Source organism: Crassostrea angulata, chromosome 2, assembly GCF_025612915.1.
Source record: "Crassostrea angulata isolate pt1a10 chromosome 2, ASM2561291v2, whole genome shotgun sequence".
NCBI classification, from domain to species: Eukaryota; Metazoa; Mollusca; class Bivalvia; order Ostreida; family Ostreidae; genus Magallana; species Magallana angulata.
In genome coordinates this window covers 25354854-25376151 of record NC_069112.1, presented here as the reverse complement: position 1 = coordinate 25376151, position 21298 = coordinate 25354854, and the positions used below count along the sequence as shown (strand labels likewise).

The 21298-nt window shown below is 31.1% G+C and overlaps 1 protein-coding gene across 1 annotated transcript; it reads right to left on the bottom strand.

Annotated features, from left to right (window-relative positions):
- Window positions 1-1685: 1685 nt before the first annotated feature.
- Window positions 1686-3602, bottom strand: LOC128171802 (endothelin-converting enzyme 1-like). The gene is made up of 4 exons (XM_052837589.1): window positions 3481-3602; window positions 2731-2898; window positions 2293-2369; window positions 1686-1825 (listed from the first exon to the last, which is right to left on the bottom strand). Exons 1-4 carry the CDS (start codon window positions 3520-3522, stop codon window positions 1726-1728), a joined length of 387 nt encoding a protein of 128 aa, XP_052693549.1. The 5' UTR covers window positions 3523-3602; the 3' UTR covers window positions 1686-1725.
- Window positions 3603-21298: the final 17696 nt, after the last annotated feature.

Genomic DNA, 21298 nt, shown 5'->3' with positions numbered 1-21298 from the left:
AACATAACTAAACAAAATCATTTCCACGAGTCAATTAAATAATATGTATAGTTAACAATATTACGAGATATGCATCCCTCTTTTTTTCGTAGTCACATACATGTAACATAGCCAAGTTATTGTCAAAATGTAAATTAAATAGTATTCACAGAGGCTTTAAGTCGTTTGTTCACTATTAAAATATGAATATGGCAATTCCAGCTAAGGAACATCATTTCAATGCATGGTATGTAAATAAAATGTATCTTAAATAATTAAAAACAAACATGTCTTCCTATACATACTTATATATGTTTTATACTATTTTTTTTTATAAAATAGCATGTACACTATAAACATAAAATCAATTATGTAAGTTACATGTACTACCATTCTCAATATTTTTATCGACAATAAAACCATTTATATGATATGAGGAAAAACTAAACCATAAACATTGACCCTCTTCTATATATTCATTATATAATAAAATTCAAACAAATACATTTTATATAAGGCTAAAGCACTTTGATCCAAAGATTGTTGTTTATACGCTGTATATGTGTGTGTAACTAAAGCTCTTTCTTTGTTCACTATATAATTCATCTCTTGATTCCTACATGTAAGAAAAGACAATCTTCCAAAATAACCTTTTCATTAAAACTTGCACAATATAATCTTTGAAACTAAAGTGGAGACTACACACATACTCCACACACATAACCGCACACATACACACTCAACACACATAACCACACACTTACAGACTCCACACACACAACCACACACTATACACAAACACACCAGACCATATATAAAATGCATGAAGAGTGGTCTGCAATTCAACAAAATATCAAAATAACACAAATTTTAATAATAGAATCCACAATATGCGCCAGCTTCTGGGGAAAATGGAATGTATTCAAAATAAAATACAATTAGAGAAAAAAAGGAATGCATGAATTAAATTAGTACAAAAATAAATATTAAAGTCACAAGCTCAGTAAATGTGACATTATTGTACACTAGTAGAAAGTACTATAACCAGGCTTTGGCAAGGGTAGTGCTTAACTATATTGGCAAAACTTCAGCACAAATCAAAGCCCTTCCATAAAATCTTTGTATTTACTTGAACTTTCTATTCTTGTGCGCAGGTCTCGATACTTTTGGTACAAGAAAAGTCAAAAACGTTTACATCTCAGTGCATGAATTAACAGAGTATTATTTTCAAAGGATATAGTAAAGGTCTCCTTATGAAACATTAGCAAAATACTTCAATAGAGTAAAAAAAAAATGTTCTGAGATACCAATTCCTCTTTGAATCAATTATCAAATTAGAACATACCTAAACATAATCAAATTGGATAATTTAAAAAAAAAAATTATGCTTATAATAAGAACACATAACTTAAGTAAGAATTCAGTTCACAAAATGATACTACCAAGTAGTTCATCACAGTATAAATGTCTAAAAGACGGTCAACTCTGTATATGTTCACTCTGCTCCTAACTTCTTTCACATTTTTACTCCAAACTAACTTGGCAGGTGCCTGTTCACAGAACTAACACTTGTTATACCCTGATCAAAGGGCAATAAAATGAAGATGATTTCTTAGTCTCAATATTATGTAAGGAATATATCATTGAGAAGAGATAAGTAAGTGATCTGTTCCAAGTTTTATGGTCCCCTGGATTTGGTAAAAAATTTATGATCACAGACAAGTAAGTAGGAATGAAGTCTTATCTTCACCAGACTTGACACTTTATCTGGGGATTCATTGGAGTTTTAGGGGCACACTGGAATGCTCGTGCAAAGTCCCCAGAATTGGACACAACACCAATTGTTCTGAAAAGCAAACGGCTCTGTCATTAAACTTAGTAACCAAAGACTTTAGACACATATTTAAGTGATATTCTAATAAAAACATATTTCATGTTAATAATCTTTAATTTTCCAATCCATATCTGTAGTTATGTGTCTTTTTTTTCACTTTAAATGTCCCTAAGACTGTCCATACATTACCCTGGTAATAAGGAATGTGACACAAATAAAGATATCAAGATTTTTTTATCAATTAAAAGGTATATACACTGTACTTTGCAGGAAATAAAATTAAAGATGAAAATATGCATAATATAATAAATCTAAATCCTTTGTCCCAGACAATGAAATCACTTAATTACAGTATGCATAAACACATAATATATTCCTTTAAAGTGCTTCATACAGGAATACATGTACATTTATTAAAGTCATAGTGGATATCAATTTGGGTGTTATTTTTTTTCTAACAGGAGGGATTGGATTCTAACCTGAACTTGCTGATGGTGTGTTCGTCTGTTAGAATGGCCTGCTTTGTGTACTGGGGAGTGTAATAGGAACACCAGAGCTGTGAAAACATTATACATCCATCACAAAGATATGAAAACTAAATAATTGTCAAAAAATATATATATTTCAGCAAGTCCGGAAGGAAATCAAACTTTGCTTATGATCTTCTTTTTTCTTGCAATTTAAAATCTCTTCACAAATAAATGAACAAAGCAAAAGCAATAAAATAAATTCATCTGATAAGAGATAGTATACATTGAAAACGATTATGATATTTTGTTTAATATTCAAAAACTATCACAATAAATATAATATTTGAATATTTCAATAATATTGAAAGTAACATGTTGCCTAAGGCAGTCAAACTGTCGCTCCACCGTTGAAGAACAAGCATTCATTAATTCATTAAATATAGGTACCTGCCCAAATCCAACAAAGAACAGTTGTTCTTGGGTCAAGGTCAGTCCAGGAAGGTCCTTGACCTCATTTGAGTCTTTTGATTTGAACCAGTGTCTGTAGGCCATATATGCTGTCTTAAGGCCTCCATTATCAGCAATATTCTCCCCCAAAACACGCTCTCCTTTCAGCTAAAATTGATAAGCAAGAATTAAACAAAAGTAATCAAGATATATTCAGAACAAATTCTAAAACAAAATTACTCTGGAATCATTTTTATTCATGGGGGTTAATGTACGTGGATTGCCAAATTTTTCCTGGTTTCTGGGGTTGTAATTTCGTTGGTGGAAAGTTCGGGATAATTTCAATAAATATTTTAAACAATTCTTTTTTATACGTTCATGGGGATATACATTCATGGGCAAGGGCTACTCTCTAGAGCCACGAGCAAAGGTCCCCCACGTACAATGATGATTTCACAGTAATGTAAATAAATATATTCATAAAATATATGAATATTTGAAAAGAATCTTGTGTGAAAATTTTAAAAAATATTTGGCAGCATGTGCAATTATTATTTTCACAAATATAGGAGATATTGAAGATTGATGAGAAAGAAAACTTTCAGGGTTTGCTACAAAAATTTCAAGGATCAATGCACAAAGACATCTAAGTCATTTATGGGTCTAAAACATTTGTATAATACTACAAATCTCCACCATCTAATTCCACTAATTCCCATTTCTCAAGTTTAGGGGAGATAATGCACTTACATGAGTATTTTCTGCAGTGTAGTTTGAGTATTGTCTAACCATACAGGAAGTCTTGCTTTGAAACCTGGTTGCTGATTGGTCAGTCCACCAGTTGTTAAGGTTACCGTATTTGTCATACAAATTTCCAACATTACGTTAGGAGTCAAACCTATATATTGATACCATCTTCAATTATATATAAATTAAGTATTACAAAGTTATTTCAAAATATATAAATACATGTATCAACAAACTCTAGTTTTTTCGGTTTTAAAATAATAAAGATTAATACCACTAGGCATTTTAATTACATCATCTCCATCAACCATTTTTGCAGCTGCATGTATCAACAATATTTCTCATTTTAACAATTTGTTTATATTATCCTAACAAATAAAGTTTACTCCAAAACAAAAAAAATAAAATAAAAACCTTCATCACCTTTGTTCTAGCATGTTGGTGTCAATTGTGTTTAAAAAAATGGGTATCACAGTTGGAATAAGAAATGCTGATGAACTGTAAAAAGGTCATGATATCACTTACATGGGAAATGAGGGGGTGAAGAACGGTCTCTGTAGTTTGCCAGCAGGGAACACTGTCTGGTTGTTGGACTGTGAGTAGTAGGCGTTGGTCTCTTCCGGCATCATGTGCCACCTACAAAACAAATATTCTCAGTAACTCATACAGGCACTAAGAACATGACCTAGTTACATGTTTAACATAGCAGAGGCTCAAATTAGTTTAATCTGAACAGAATTTTCATAGGAAAACAGCAATTGGTCTTGAACGATCATCAATGCTACCTATGCATTAACCAATAAGAACTCTTAAATGCATCCATCTCATTCAAATAAAATACAATCATTACATAAATAAACCAAACTTGATTAATATTCTTCAAGAGAAATAGCAGCAATAATATTTACTTTCACAGGTTATTTACTTTTTTAACAAAAATTTAAAAAAAGTGTTATTGCCAACCTTTCTGAAAAGTGATCTCTCAGTTTGAAACAGAAGATGAATCGAGTATCTTTTTTCAGAAAGATCACTTTTTTAAAACACTTTTAAGTAAGCTTACAAAATAGTATGACAAAATAGTAGAAAAAAAAAATTACAATAAACATATTACTGTGGAATCATAACAATTTTGTGGAATTCGTGGGTAGCTCTCCCCCACAAATATACATCCTCGACAAAAACAAATTTTGAAAAGAGTTATTATTCTTACTGAAACTGAAAACCTACCCATCCACAAAATTACATCCCCACAAATAAGCAAAATCCCACAATCAATGAAAATTGGCCCCCACAAATTTTAATGATTCCACAGTATGCAATAAATGCCTTACTCTTGTCTTTCAGGAACAGTCCCCAACTTGTTGTGGTTCCTTAACACAGACTCTCTTCTGATGTTCAGATGACTCACCAGGAACTCCCCAGTCACAAGGGTCACCTGTCACATGAAGTCAGATAAAGATTTGAGTTTGGGTTTTTATATCATCTAAAAACTATTCCATATAGCTGACAAAAAGGTCTTTTCATCCAGAGCAAGTTTCTGACTAATTAGTTACAAGTACATAAAACATGCATCAAAACTATTATCTAAAACTCAAACTTCAACTGACCAAAAACAAAGTGCACCCTTAAAAAACCAAGTAACACGTACAATCCAGGTACAAACAGAGAAGGACAATTTAACATATAAATCATAATTATTTCAAGCAATTTTATCAGCATGTATTTATATTGTATCTATTTTGACGTAACAAAAATGTTCAACATTGAGCCAATCAAGACGTTCTTGTTACCACATTCAAAGGATGGGTACATACAATTTATAGTGCATCTGCAATATAATAAAGCTAATAATATGGCAAGATTTCACATGTTCATAGTATTTATCCAGCTGAACAGAGTCCAGGATCCAGTCCGGATAGCCAATCATCTGGACAATTTTCCGGACCTATGACAGTTTCCCTGGTTTTGTCATCCATCCATGACACAAGGAGGATTCCCTTGATGAATGCATCCTCTATCTCCTTTACTTTATCTAATAGTTTCAGAGAAATGAATGAATTAAAATGTTCAGAGATCTGTTCTAATTACAACACATCTTTAAGTCTCTGAAACATGTATAGTCAAACCACGTTATCGAAAACTAGATAGATATGAAATTATAAGTGAAGTGTGTTGCCTTTGTGGTTGAAGAGTTATCTTTCTTTTCATTTCGTTGGAGTTATTGCCTTTGTTAGGTACATTGTTCTTTCGTCAGCCATGTTTTCTGATCTATGTTTTTAGTTCGAGGCAATTGTGGCCTACCACAGTGGAAGTTAGATGTTTATTTGTCTTATGCATTGTGTAAATGATTAGATATGAATGTAGGCTATCTTCTGATTCGACCTTTTGTATGCAAGGTGTCTAATTTCTGCAAAATAAATGTTCAATGTTTTTATACACATGTACTACACGTGGTTAATAAGTCAACTTTTGATTATTGTCATTACGGAAAGTGTTACTTATAAATTATGTCTACAATTTTTTGTAAGTGATTTAACTATTATCTATAAGTAATTTAGCGAGATATTTGTTAGCAAATTTGTATTATTTACACGCCTCCCCTTTTTGTTCTAAAAAGGTATGGAACACTGTTCCGATCATAAATTATTTTATTTTTACTCTATTGTCACATTGCTGTAATTGTATTTTGCATTCTTTCAGCTTTTTACGTTACACATTATAAAGGTTATACTACTGTCTCCAGGACACCACATGAAGTTCTTTCTAATTCATCCTATTGGAACTCTACCTCGCCCTCGGCTTGAACTCACGACCTCTGGTTTTATCTTATTAACACAATCATTATCAACAGAACCAATACTCAGGTTAAATTAGTGGTATGGATTCTTCGTAAAAAAATCTCAATCTTTATACTTCATCGATTTATGTTAATTATGAATAACGGGACAACACATGTCCTTGAACAACTATAGAAATTACATATATGCTGTATTTCATAATTCTTAAATCAAACGCGTTTTAAAAAAGAAGTGTTATGCTTTTTTTTTGTCAGGAGAGTATAACCTCTTTTGTCATATGTCATTTTGCTAGATGATACGTATCATGTTGTCACGTGATATCAGCATATCGCGTGAAATTGACTGCTTAATTGAGATTCTTATAAAAGAAAAATGGGTGGAAAGTCAACATCTTGATAGTCAAATATATGCATCTGAATTTTTAAAGGGAAAGGTATAATTCCATTCGGTATTTTTAACATAAATTGATCTGATAAATTGGAGATTATACAAGCAGGCAAAACACGTAATGGTTTCCCTTTAGGACAATTTATGATTCGGGAGAGTTTAGTTAGAGTTAAAACAGGGAAGAGTTTGGGTATCGTTTATAAAATACGAATACCTCGTAAAATAATTGATAATATTTCAAACCAATATCTGTTAACATTAGGCACCATTTTCACGGATATGGCATTTTGAAATTTCAATATAAACAAGAACAACCATCATTCGCACAGAAATGTACATTGAGGTTGGTTAAACTCTTTCGTCATCAATATTTATGATACACCACCTATTCACTAATTGCAAAAACATTTACATAGTTAAGACAATAATTTGAAGCAAAGCACTACTACATTTTTTGAATTGCAACCAAAGAAATCCGTGTTTCATGTCAAGGGTGTATTACACTTTTAAGATATACTGTTTACGTATCACATGGTTAAGTTTAAATTAAACCATCATCTTTAATAAATCAAAAATAATAAACAATTATAAAATATCAAAATATATAGCAAGATTTGGTGCATTTTGATATTTTGAGATGACCCTCACTATAACCAGACGGTAGAGTTGAGTAGGTTATACACATAAACTAATCAGATATTACAATTTGAGGAGAATTGTTTGTTTTTTTAGTACCTATTTATAATCTGCTTCAAATTCCGAAAAATGACATTCTCCTACATATTCCAAAACTAAATGTACCTGTATTTTAAGTGGGCCCTTAAACGAACCAGAGGGTAGTTTTTCCTAAAACTTCGCAAATGAACTTTGGTTGGTGTAACTTACATGTGGCAAAAAATAATGAATTTACTGTTTTAGTTTTTTTCGGAGAGAAAAAAAGAAAAGAAAAAAGAGAGAAAAATATTAAATCTAAATTCTAATTAAAAGTAGGATGATTGATGTCAAATCAAACAAATAACAAAGTAAATCAGTTGAAAAGTGAAGAGTTATGAATGTGAGGCATTTAAGGCTGTCCTATAATAATTTGTTTATTCTGGACCTTTTTTTCATTTGTAACGTTGTTAACGTCTTGTAGTAAAAGTGTTGTGCGGCTCACAACTATAGTGTTTATAAAAAAAGATTGAAGTTCAACAAAAGATTTGCGATTATTTATGATTAATATTTAAGGCTCTGCAATAGAAAAAAAATCAGAAAATATATTGGATACAGATCGTATATCATCACAAATCATGAGAGATCCTTTATATATTTATATATGTAACCGACTTTAAACAAATAAAACGAAGTCTTTTGTAGTCTAAAGGCGAAGGATTTGTCTAGATATCAAAAACATATAATTCTTACAATGTATTAAACATTACATTTGAAATTTTAAGATTTGTTTTGATATGATATGTGCTATCTGAATTGGTAAAGACGTTAACAGAATATAATCAAAATTATGTGAGAAAAACAGTAAGATCCGATAGGAAATAATAAAAGAAAGAATAAATTTATAAATTGTTCAATTCTCAAGTGGTTTACAAAGATTTATTCCTATTTAAATTGTTTGAAAACTAAATTACATTCCTTGCCCGATTTAGAAAGTCAATAATTGGTATATGAGTGGGAACCACAAATTCTACGAACATTTGGCCACCCTCAATTTAATTTGAACAAATTGAACAATTTGTAGAGAATGAAGAAAACATTTTTTTTACGAAACATTCTAAAATGAATTGCATATGTTGGCAGACAAATCTGATACTGTACTGTACTGTTTATGGGTATATCCCTCTAACTATTTTTAGAATCGGTAGGACAACAAAGTAGTGCCTTTAAGCAAAATAGTCCCTTTACTTTCAGAGCGTATATACATTTATTGGGACGTCTTAAATCAGATTGCTTAACACATGTCAGAAAAGAAGATTTTCAATTTTAAAAACAAGTGTCAAAATTGAATTATCATTTGAAGAAAAGAATTGAAATTGTTTGATATACACCCTTCCCAAAACTGAGAAACTTCCTACTTTTACTTTCATTTTCACAGTTTTTCAATACAGACGCATTTTGCCTGATAACGAATCTAACTTCAAACCACGAAATCTTAATAGGAAAGAGACAATTTGATGAGCTTTCATTCAAGAGGGCCCTCGCTGCTGAACGAAAATTAGGGCCGGAGCTATGAACCCTAACGTTAACATTACCGCCTATGGAAAATGCATTAGTGGACTATACCCATATACATGTAGCATTTGAGGACGATTGAAGTATGAACTTCAATGACTCTAGGGTCAGTATATTTATTGCCTATGTGGTACAGTATTTTCTGATTGCTAAACTGTTATTTCTTTCTTTGGCATCAGTTTTAGTGGATTTATCAACAGTAACAGTTTTATTGATAGATTAATTGTATGAATGCTGATTTCCCTTCCCAATACTATATGTTTTACGAAATTACACTCTAAGTAACATTTAATTTGGTTTATCAATACAAGAAGAAAATATACGAAATTTTCTATTGAACGACCATCGATGAAAACACAGTTTAAAGAAAGTGCATTAAATCTTAGTTAGTTTTCATTGGCATTAAGAGGACAAACAGAATACTTGTTAATGTTTAGTAGATTTACTTTTACAAAAAAATATTCTAGCATCTGGGATTCCTTCATTTTTCATTTAGGGAAATGCTTTAATCATTTGAATGAATTGCAGCCTTTCAAAGTTACAAAGATCGTAAATTAGTAGATTAGTAAATGGGAAAACAACGACAGAAAAATCCAAACCAGAAGTGATGTTTACAAAAGCGAGTTAGAGGAATAACTTTCAGTTAATAAGAAATTGATGCTGAAAATTTAACAAAAATTACACGATCCATCTCCGAGAATTCTCCTGCACAAAAATTGTAAAGAAAAAAAAAGGAGAAAAAAATAGAATAATAAAACAGTCTTCCGCTTAGACGGAAGATTCTAATAATGCGAAACGTTTATTTCTCGATAGTTGTCAATGTTGACAATTATTAAGAAAGTGTTTCATGTATTTCTTGACACAATTTTTTCCACCACAAAATTGATACGGATTTTTTTTTTTTTTTAAACCAGTCTCTTCTTTAATTTTAAAGATAAAATTACAAGATTCACCGATGCTTTTCAATGAGTTGACATGATTTAATTGTGTTTACCGAATCATTTAGATACAATGCTTTACACAAGTTAAACATTTGACGGGTAACAGACTGTATTATCATTATATTGCATATAATGGTTTTTAAAGGTAAATTGATACGGCGCCGTTCAATTTATTTTTGCATTGCTCAATCGATCTCGACAATATGCAGACTGGTTAAATTTTGGAACGATCATGTTGTGAAATTGCTACGCAATGAGGTAAAGAAGACTTGAATCTATTTTCTAATTGTAAATTCGATAAAAGTATTGTACGAAAAAAGGTAAGCTGCATTATTTGTACATTTATATTATGTTTGTATCCACTATTTTTTATGGACAACTTCTTTTTTCAAATACATTCCTAATGAAGTTCAGTTGATATGTCTTTAGAGATGTAAATCTCATATAGGGTTTAGAAAGTGTGTGTGGAAAAATAATGGTTAGTCTCTAACTACAATAGAGTATTCAAAATATTCAGATTTTATTGATATCCTAGATTAAAGTAAATCAAGTTTTTCTAGAGTTTCAATATATCAGATATTCATTTGACTCAAAATCACACATGCTGGATTAATTTTAAATTTGGTGGCTTCTTTTGACTTCTTCTACATAACTAAGGTCTTCCGTTTCCAACCAGATCGTGTCTAGTTCTTATTATTATTATTAAGGAGAGGGCTCGAATAGGCAGATTACCTGCTGCCCAATCCTATTATATAATATTTTTTTTTACATAATAAAATATTGTTTAAATAAAAATAGGTCTTAGTATATTAGTATGACTGTTACCACGTTTAATATAACAAATACATCATGTGGTTTGATACTTGAGTGAATGTATCAAATGTCTTTTTATGCTATTTTCGTTTATGTTAGTTTTTCCATCTTGCAAATAGAAATTAAACTGCAAGTAAAAAATCATTGAAATCTATAGAATATACTATTTTATAAACCATGACAAGGTTTACGTAGCATAACGACAAATTCTAAAAATTCTCCTCCAGATTCGAAAGCGTTCACTAGGCTGCTGATTATTATTGTCGGTCATAATGAAACTGGTAAACAGGTTAAGATATCAAAACCACGTGCAGTGAGCCGTGAAAATCCCAGGTAACATACAGCATTTGGATGAATAAGTCAAGTAGAAATTGGTCCTACACAACCTGAAATTAAAAACCTTTCCGCAACAAAAACATATAATGCTTATCGATTTTGATCATTCAATATATTTATATATCACATTTTATGAATGAGCCCTAATCCCACAGCAGTTTTTTTCAAAGTATGACTCATTTATAGCATTTTAATATTAATGGTTATAAAAACCTTTTTTCGTAAAATGTCAAAAGAGGTCTATATTTCTTCCATTTAATAAAAAAAATAAATCTTGAGCTTAGCCAAAGTCGAAATCTATGAATTTGTTTTTTATAACCTTTCAATTTATTTTTGCATTGCTCAATCAATCTCGACAATATGCAGACTGGTTAAATTTTAGATCGAAACTGTAGTTTTTTCATCTTGCAAATAGAAATTAAACTGCAGGTAACAATCCTTGAAATCCATAGAATATACTATTTTATAAACCACGACAAGTTTTACATAGCATAACGACTAATTCTAAAAATTCTCCTAAAGATTTCAAAGCGTTCACATGGCTGCTGATTGTTATTTGCGAAAAAAAAATGATCACATGTTTAAAATCATGGTCTTAATATGCCAGATAAAGATGTACTGTTTATCATTCAAAATGTTTGCATAATTACGGACAATCTTGCTTAGTTCTCACATAGACATGTTTGAAATTGTTTTCTAAAAATTACAAAATGTCTCCAGAACGTTTGTTCGTGAACAATACAATTTTAATAAAAAATATCGATTAAAATTTTTTTTTATCAAATGCCAGGAATGTCCAATTTAAATTTCATTAAAACAAACAAGTGACCATCTCCTATCATCGGGTCTAATGCTACGTGGAAGTCATCTTCAGTTAACAGAACAACGAATTAATTTTGACCTATGGACAAAGCGATTATAAATGATTTTAAAAGCTAGAGGAGTGTACAGCTTATCTGTGGGAAATATTGCAAAGTAGTTTTGGTTACACTAATCGCAGCAGAGCTGTCTTACAGGTGACAAGAAATATTACATCTATTACGAAGGCATATAATTAAACATAAGGCGACATGTTAAATCTTCAGTTTAACTTTACGGAAAGTAATTCAATGTTTAGTAGATTTACTTTGTTTAAAAATATTCTAGCATCTGGGATTCCTTCATTTTTCATTTAGGGAAATGCTTTAATCATTTAAATGAAGTGCATCCTTTCAAAGTTACAAAGATCGTAAATTAGTAGATTAGTAAATGGGAAAAAACTGCAGAAAAATCCAAACCAGATGTGATGTTTACAAAAGCGATTTTGAGGAATAACTTTCAGTTAATAAGAAATTGATGCTGAACATTTTACAAAAATTACACGGCCCATCTCCGAGAATTCTCCTGCACAAAAATTGTAAAGAAAAAAAATGAGGAAAAAAAATAGAATAATAAAAAAGTCGTCCGCTTAGACGGAAGATTCTAATAATGCGAAACGTTTATTTCTCGATAGTTGTCAATGTTGACAATTATTAAGAAAGTGTTTCATGTATTTCTTGACACAAATTTTTCCACCACAAAATTGATACTGATTTTTTTTTTATTTAAAAAAAAACATTTTCGTCTTTAATTTTAAAGATAAAATTACAAGATTCACCGATGCTTTTTAATGAGTTGACATGATTTAATTGTGTTTACCGAATCATTTAAATACAATGCTTTACACAAGTTAAACATTTGACGGGTAACAGACTGTTTTATCATTATAATGCATATAATGGTTTTTAAAGGTAAATTGATTCGGCGCCTTTCAATTTATTTTTGCATTGCTCAATCGATCTTGACAATATGCAGACTGGTTAAATTTTGGATAGATCATGTTGTGAAATTGCTACGCAACGAGATAAACAAGACTTGAATCTATTTTTTTATTGTAAACTCGATAAAAGTATTGTACGAAAAAAGGTAAGCTGCATTATTTGTACATTTATATTATATTTGTATCCATTATTTTTTATGGTCAACTTTTTTTCAAATACATTACAATGAACTTTCAGTTGATATGTCTTTAGATATGTAAATCAAATATGGTTGAGGAAGTGTGTGTGGAAAATTAATGGTTAGTCTCCAACTACAATAGAGTATTCAAAATATTCAGATTTTACTGATATCCTAGATTATAGTAAATCAAGTTTTTCAAGACTTCCATTATATCAGATATTCATTTGACTCAAAATCACACATGCTGGAATAATTTAAAATTTGTTGGCTTCTTTTGACTTCTTCTACCAATTAAGGTCTTCCGTTTCCAACCAGATCGTGTCTAGTTCTTATTATATTAGTATGACTGTTACCACGTTTAATATAACAAATACATCATGTGGTTTGCTACTTAAGTGAATGTGTGAAATGTCTTTTTATGCTATTTTTGTTTATGCTATTTTTTTTCCATCTTCTAAATAGAAATTAAACTGCAAGCGAAGATCCTTAAAATCTCTAGAATATACTATTTTATAAACCATGACAAGGTTTACGTAGCATAACGACTAATTCTAAGAATTTTACTAAACATTCAAAAGCGTTCACAAGGCTGCTGATTATGATTTTCGGTCATAATGAAACTGGTACACAGGTTAAGATATCAAAACCACGTGCAGTGAGCCGTGACAATCCCAAGTAATATACAGCATTTAGATAAATAAGTCAATGAGAAATCGGTCTTATTTTACGTCAAATTAAAAACCATTCCGTAACAAAAACATATAATACTTACCGATTTTGATCATTCAATATGTTTATATATCATATTTTATGAATGAGCATTTATCCCATATCATTTTGTGTTTCAAAGTATGACTCATTTATAGCATTTTAATATTAACGGTTATAAAAACTGTTTTTCGTAAATTGTCAAAAGAGGTCTATATTTCTTCCATTCAATAAAAAAAAAAATCTTAAGCTTAGCCAAAGTCAAAATCTATGAATTGTTTATATGTCTCCATAACCTTTCAACTATTAATACTTCCAAATTAAAAAAAAAAAAACGAATCATTTAAATACAATGCTTTACACAAGTTAAACATTTGACGGGTAACAGACTGTATTATCATTATCATGCGTATAATGGTTTTTAAAGGTAAATTGATACGGCACCTTTCAATTTAATTTTGCATTGCTCAATCGATCTCGACAATATGCAGACTGGTTAAATTTTGGATCGATCATGTTGTGAAATTGCTACGCAACGAGATAAACAAGACTTGAATCTATTTTTTAATTGTAAATTCGATAAAAGTATTGTACGAAAAAAGGTATGCTGCATTATTTGTACATCTATATTATGTTTGTATCCACTATTTTTTATGGTCAACTTTTTTTTCAAATACATTCCTAATGAAGTTCAGATGATATGTCTTTAGAGATTTAAATCAAATAGGGTTGAGGAAGTGTGTGTGGCAAAAATAATGGTTAGTCACAAACTACAATAGGGTATTAAAAATATTCAGATTTTACTGATATCCTAGATTATAGTAAATCAAGTTTTTCTAGAGTTTCATTATATCAGATATTCATTTGACTCAAAATCACACAAGCTGGAATAATTTGAAATATGTTGGCTTCTTTTGACTTCTTCTACATAATTAAGGTCTTCCGTTTCCAACCGGATCGTGTCTAGTTCTTATTATATTTGTATGACTGTTACCAAGTTTAATATAACAAATACATCATGTGGTTAGATACTTAAGTGAATGTATCAAATGTCTGTTTATGCTAGTTTCGTTTATGTTAGTTTTTTTCATCTTGAAGATATAAATTAAACTGCACGTAAAGATCCTCAAATCTATAGAAAATACTTTTTTTATAAACCATGACAAAGTGTACGTAGCATAACGACTAATTCTACAAATTCTCCTAAAGATTCAAAAGTGTTCACAAGGCCGCTGATTATTATTTTTCGAAACAAAAATGATCACGTTTCAAATCATGGTCTTAATATGCCAGATAAAGATGTACTGGTTATCATTCGAAATGTGTGCATCATTACCGTCAATCTTGCTTAGTTCTCACATATAAATGTTTGAAATCGTTTTCAAAAAATGACAAAATGTCTCCAGAACATTTGTTCGTGAACTATACATTTTATTAAAAGATATCGATTTGAAATTTTTCTTTATCAAATACCAGGAATTTCCAATTTAAATTTTATTGAAACATGTGACCGTCTCCTATCATCAGGTCTAAAGCTACGTGGAAGTCATCTTCAGTTAACAGAACAGCGATTTAATTGTGTCCTATAGACAAAGCGATTATACATGATTTAAAAGCTAAAGGAGTGTATAGCTTTTCTTTGGGAAATAGGCAAAGTAGTTTTGTTACACTAATCGCAGCAGAGCTGTCTTACTGGTGACAAGAATATAACATCTATTACGAAGGCATAGAATTAAACCTTTTGATTATTATTTGTGAAGATTTAAGTGTAACTTTACGAAAAGTAATTAAAAATAATATACACAATCAACCAGATAGGAACCATTGCCTATTACAAAGACAAACAAGAAACGCTATGTTTGAAAAAACAAACAAAAACAAATACGTATGCGTTGTTGAACTATTTGGTTATCAATAGTTAGACATTTAATTTTTGAAGCTGTACCTGTTGTATCTCTTACGGCATATTTGAATGAACTATAATTAATTCGATTCCCGCTCAGCCGGTAGGTCCCCAGTGGTGTTTGTATTTGCCAGAGTTTTTATTGTTGATAATAAAACCGTTCTACGTTTCTGGGAAAAATATTTTTTTTTTAACTAAATGCAATGCCAATGGATATAAATTAAGGCTGTATGGGACACCTGTATGTTGTTACGTATTTTGTTTTTGAAATAAACAATAAAATAAAGTGTAATTATATAAGTAGTTTTTTTTTAGTCATCCAACAGCGTAGCGCAGTTGGTTGGTTTACTATAAATCTGTAAGCCATGAGTTCGAATCCCGCTGGGGGTTTTACCTCTCCAAAATTTTCAAAATTAAATGTTTTGATTAAATTGTGTAAAATTTGGAAATTCTGAAAGTTTTCTATTTTGAATGTACTATAATCAACATTAATATCGACAAATGTCCCATACAACCTTCAAGGTATATACAGATAAGGTTTTTCTTTTCTGTGGGGTTTCCATATAACGTCTACCCTCATTACATCCGTAAAGTACGTAAAAACAAAAAATTCAACAGTGAATAAATTTTACTTTTGAAAGAAGTATAAAAACACACATAATGAGAACTTTTCAATTCACACCTTTGTATATCAACCGGTCAGCCTGGCATAATTACTGTCACCAACCGTGACGACAACCGCCAGGGAATACTTCAATATAACCGTTATAAAAACAACTAAATATCGCCTATGGGGACCAATCAGTGGCTTCAATATAAGCGATATTTCAAAATAGCCGAGTTCATTATATCCGTTAAATCAGTGCAAAGAAAATGACAGGCAACAACTGGGGATTTGTTTCTATTTCAAAATAAGCAGAATTTCAAAATAAGCGATTTCAATATAAGTGGAGTAAGCTGTATGTATTATATGTATGTATATATTTTTTTTATTTGAGACCTTTCATATTTAGAGACAATTTTTGAGGCCTTACCACATTAGAACTGAGGCCAGGTAAATCAGTACATATTTTAATATCATAAAATAAAAAGATGAAAATGCGAAGTGTCGGCCATATTGCCGAATATAAATCTTCAGAAGAGGGACATATATCCGACAGTCACTTGTATTTTTAAACATTGAAAGTGTGACATTTCATTCCGAGGAAAAACAAAATTCATGCAATGAACATAATTATGAATTATTAAACATTTGCTCGTTATGTAAATGTATGTTGAAATTCTGCAAGAATAGTTTTTACAGTCTTTGAAACGTTCTGATTTCCAATATGAACGGTGGGTGATCGGTGAGCAAACTCTGAACGAACGTTGAACGGAATCGGGTGAGCGCCTACAGCACGCAGTCAGAGCACAAACTTGAGCGCATGATGAACAATAGCACTCGGGGTGGGAGGGAGGTATCCTCAGACTCTTACATAAATAAAAATGCATATTGAAATTTTACAATGTGTGTGCCCATTTGTACATACTGTTGCAATAACAGTTGGTTTCAATTTAATGGTTTACAATTTGGCCAAGCATTGAAATTAAATAATATATACTCATTTTATTAATATTTAATTATATAATAAATGCACAGCCAGTAGAGAAAACGTTTTAAACTGAAGTAAAAATGGGGAAAACATATAACAAAAGATAACCAACTTATTCGATTTGTGTTTACAAAAATATAAGGAATTACATTATTTTCCCGTAGAATTTATCATGCATCAACATAAACTGAGTTAATGAATTCGCACACTTATCAATTTTACCGTCATATAAATAACGCATTTTTTCACCACCTTTGGTCTTTTAAAATATTTCTTAATTTCCTGCTGTTGTCATTATTTAAACAATAAAATGCTTTCTTTGGTGATTCATTCGGGTAATGAAGGTAGCGACATTGCAGAAAAGAAAAAAATAACCCGCGTTAGCAGGTTATGTAATTTTTTCCTGAAATAATCGCTACCTTCATTACCCGAATGAATCATCAAAGAAAGCATTTTATTGTTTATATTAACATTTTTCTTTGACCCAATTGATAAATTGATTATGAAAAGTAAGTAAAATTCACTAAATTACTGTTCATGTACGTAAGAACGCTAACTAAAAGAAACAGCCAAATTGCCTCCTGTGAAAATTTGCGTCTGGCATCGTCATGATTATTTCGTGCAGTCCGTGATGTTTCCTAGGTAGTTGTAGGCCTCGACCAATCGATAAACTGGGCGTGTCAAGTTTGGTCCTGTCACTTTCCTGTCAGTTACAGCCGCTGTAGATTTCGACCAATCAATAAACTGGACGTGTAGATATCAATCTGGCTGTTTCTATAGAGCTATGAATTAACTATAACTTTCTGTAAGAAATAGAGGGAATAATACTTGGTAGATGTAAACATAAATCCATATGTTCATTGAGTGTCATTGATTTAGAAGTCAAAAGTTGTTCAGTGCCCCATAACCGAATATATTCAGTGTTATCTTGCTTTCTATCAAACTTAATCTAGTACATGTATGTATATTATTTGACTTAGAATTAGATAATTAATTGATTAATGTTTTAAAATATGTACTAGAAGTATATCAAAAAACTTGGAATATATCATCGATAAAAAAACGAAATCCTTGTAACATAAATAATATACATATTTACCTGTGTGTTGAAAATATTAGATTGTACGCGGTGAATTTTTAATTGCGTTTACATTATTTGTAAGTATATCTGTAATTTGATTTATTGATTTCATATATAACATCCATATTTCTTTTGTTACAAGTGTTGTACTTTTTATTAAGGTCTTCCGATTCGGAAGTCGAAGACCTTCTATTATTCTGAGAAAAAAAAAATCTTTGTTTTCTTCTAGACACCAACTTTGATCCCTAATATCTCGCTCGCTTGTTTATCAATTGTTTTGGAATTTTCAGGTCTGATAACATGCCGCGCGATGTTGTCGTTTAATATTTTACTTGATGAAAATCACCATTCGGTTTTGAATATTCCCCTTTCAGTAAAATTTAAGGACTTCTTTTGTTAGATGGGTCTAGTTTTAACGAGGACTGGCAGAGTTTTAAAGACGGGCTGGTTTTGACGCTGATACATTTAAATTATGCAAGACGTATTTCATTTGTTATTTAAATGAAAATAAAAGGAATGGTGTAGGTGTTGAAACGAAGGTTAGGGAACAAATGCAAATAATTTCACGTATTTTCCGTTCTACTTTTCTACCTGATGATTATTTGTTATAAGATGTATTTTAAAAGATTTTGGTCCAACCGAGACATTTCATTAAGTATACAGAAAAAATGGACTGACTTCTGTAATAAGGGAGTAAGAGGCGTCAACGTTTTTGGTCAATAACTTGTAAAGGAATACAAATTTCTAATGCATTTGTAAAGAAATTAATTCCGCATCCTTCTATAGTATTCAATGTCATGATTTCCTAATTTATGGTCAGTATTTGCAGAAACAATTCTGTCAGTTTGGTCTTTTTTTGTAGGAGTGTACACGTTTAGGAAGTTATGAAAGGGGTTCTTGTAATGATACATGCAGCAAGTAAAGATGATTCCACATAAAATTAACAAATGTTCTTATTTCTTTGTACATTTTCATTTCATAACGATGAACCTCTTTGACCTATTTTTGTTGTTTGTTTCAAAACTGCACCTCTCTCTATCTTTAGATGCATTACGAGACTCGGGTAACCGATCGATAGCAGAGTTGCTAGCTGTATTCAGGCCGTCGCCTAGACGACAATACATGTGCTTGTAGAGCTGGACGTACACATGTTTAACTCCCCACTTTTTTACTGTAACGGAGACATCTTGAATTGTTTCAGTACTGGGAGGTCTGTTGAGAAACTGGTTCCTATGCGTTGTAATTAAAGTCAACGTTTCTACAATACACGACCGTCATATGAAGCATGATGTGTATTACTGACATGACAAATGTACGCTGGCAATTTAAACCAACACAGGATTGCTTCCGATAGAACATTTCTTTTCAAAGCAAAAAAACATAAACAAAAACAAAAACAAAAGAAATCAAAAATTAGAAGACTAATTGTTCTTGAACAATTAGAGGTCTTTCCACCTCATTGGTTTTTATGTTTGAAATAAGATTGCTTCAATAGAATCAAGTATTTTTTCCGCGTTACTTCATAAAAAAGATTCGGTTTGCAATTTTTTATTGCTTGACCTTGACCTTTATGTCATTTTGATCTGACAAGGTAGACGCTACAATACCAAGTGGTCCAATGTATCTATGATTATTGATTCAAAAATTATTTGTGTTTTATTGAATGTTCGAAACTTTCAGGGGCAATAACTGCTAGAAAGGGACTTTGAACCCTGTCGGTATAAATAGATTGAAGAAGCATCTAAGTGTACTGAATACATTAGTAAAAATTTCAAGTCTCTATCTCTAACGGTTAATGAGGAGTAGCGATAACAAGTGCTTTAAACAATAGGGGTAATAACTCTATAATTGTTACATGGTAAGGGTCAAAGGGTTATATTTTGAAATGTCTTAAGATGTCCTTCTACATCTATGAAATTTTTTTTCTCTACCATCCTAAACAAAAGAGATACAAAAACTCATTAATTAAGAGATTTCCAAATGACCTTGACCTTTGACCTTTATGTCATTTTGTTTGGCAAAGGTAGACGCTTCCATCCCAGGTAGTCCAAAGTCTCTATGATAAGTCATGAAAAAGTTGAAAGTGATTTTATAGAAATGTAAATACTTTAAGGGGCAATAACTACTAGAAGGGGGGCTTAGATCCTTTCGGTATAAATAGATTAAAGAATCCTCTAAGTGTACAGAAGACATTGGTAAAATTTCCAAGTTTCTAACTCTTATGGTTTCAGAGGAGTAGCGATTACAAGCTTTTCATACAAAAGGGGCAATAACTCCATAACTATTTTAAAAGAAGCAGTCAAGGGGATATATTTTAAAATGTATTAAGATATCCTATTACATACATGAAAAAGTTTTTCTTTACTACATTAAACAAAAGTGATCTAAAAACTCATTAATTAAGATATTTTCGGATGACCTTGACCTTGACCTTTGACCTATATGTCATTTTGTTCGGCAAAGGTAGACGCTTCCATCCCAATTGGTCCGAAATCTCTATGACAAATAATAAAAAAGTTGGAAGTGATTTTATAGATATGTAAATACTTTCAGGGGCAATAACTACTAGAAGGGGGACTCAGATCCTTTCGGTATGAATAGATTGAAGAATCCTCTAAGTGTACTGAAGACATGGGTAAAAGTTTCTATCTCTTATGGTTTCAGAGGAGAAGCGATAACAAGCTTTTCGTACAAAAGGGGCAATAACTCTATAACTATTTAAAAGAAGGAGCCAAGGGGATCTATTTTAAAATGTCTTAAGATGTCCTATTACATCCAGGAAAAAGTTTGTCTTTACTACATTAAACAAAAGAGATCTCAAAACGCATTAAGAGATTTTCAGATGACCTTGACATTTGACCTTAATGTCATTTTGTTCGGCCAAGGGAGACGCTTTCATCCCAAGTGGTCCGAAGTTTCTATGACAAATAATAAAAAAGTTGGAAGTGATTTTATAGATATGTAAATACTTTCAAGGGCAATAACTACTTGAAGGGGGGCGCAGATCCTTTCGGTATGAATAGATTGAAGAATCCTCTAAGTGTACTGAAGACATT

Bases quoted from the DNA above. Each gene is read 5' to 3' on its own strand.
- LOC128171802 (XM_052837589.1), bottom strand. From the start codon at position 3,522: ATGGTTAGACAATACTCAAACTACACTGCAGAAAATACTCAT. The intron at 2,370-2,730 runs GTACCTATATTT...ATGTTTTCACAG, and splicing joins TCTTTGTTGGATTTGGGCAG to CTCTGGTGTTCCTATTACAC. The intron at 1,826-2,292 runs GTTAGAATCCAA...TTTGCTTTTCAG, and splicing joins CACACCATCAGCAAGTTCAG to AACAATTGGTGTTGTGTCCA.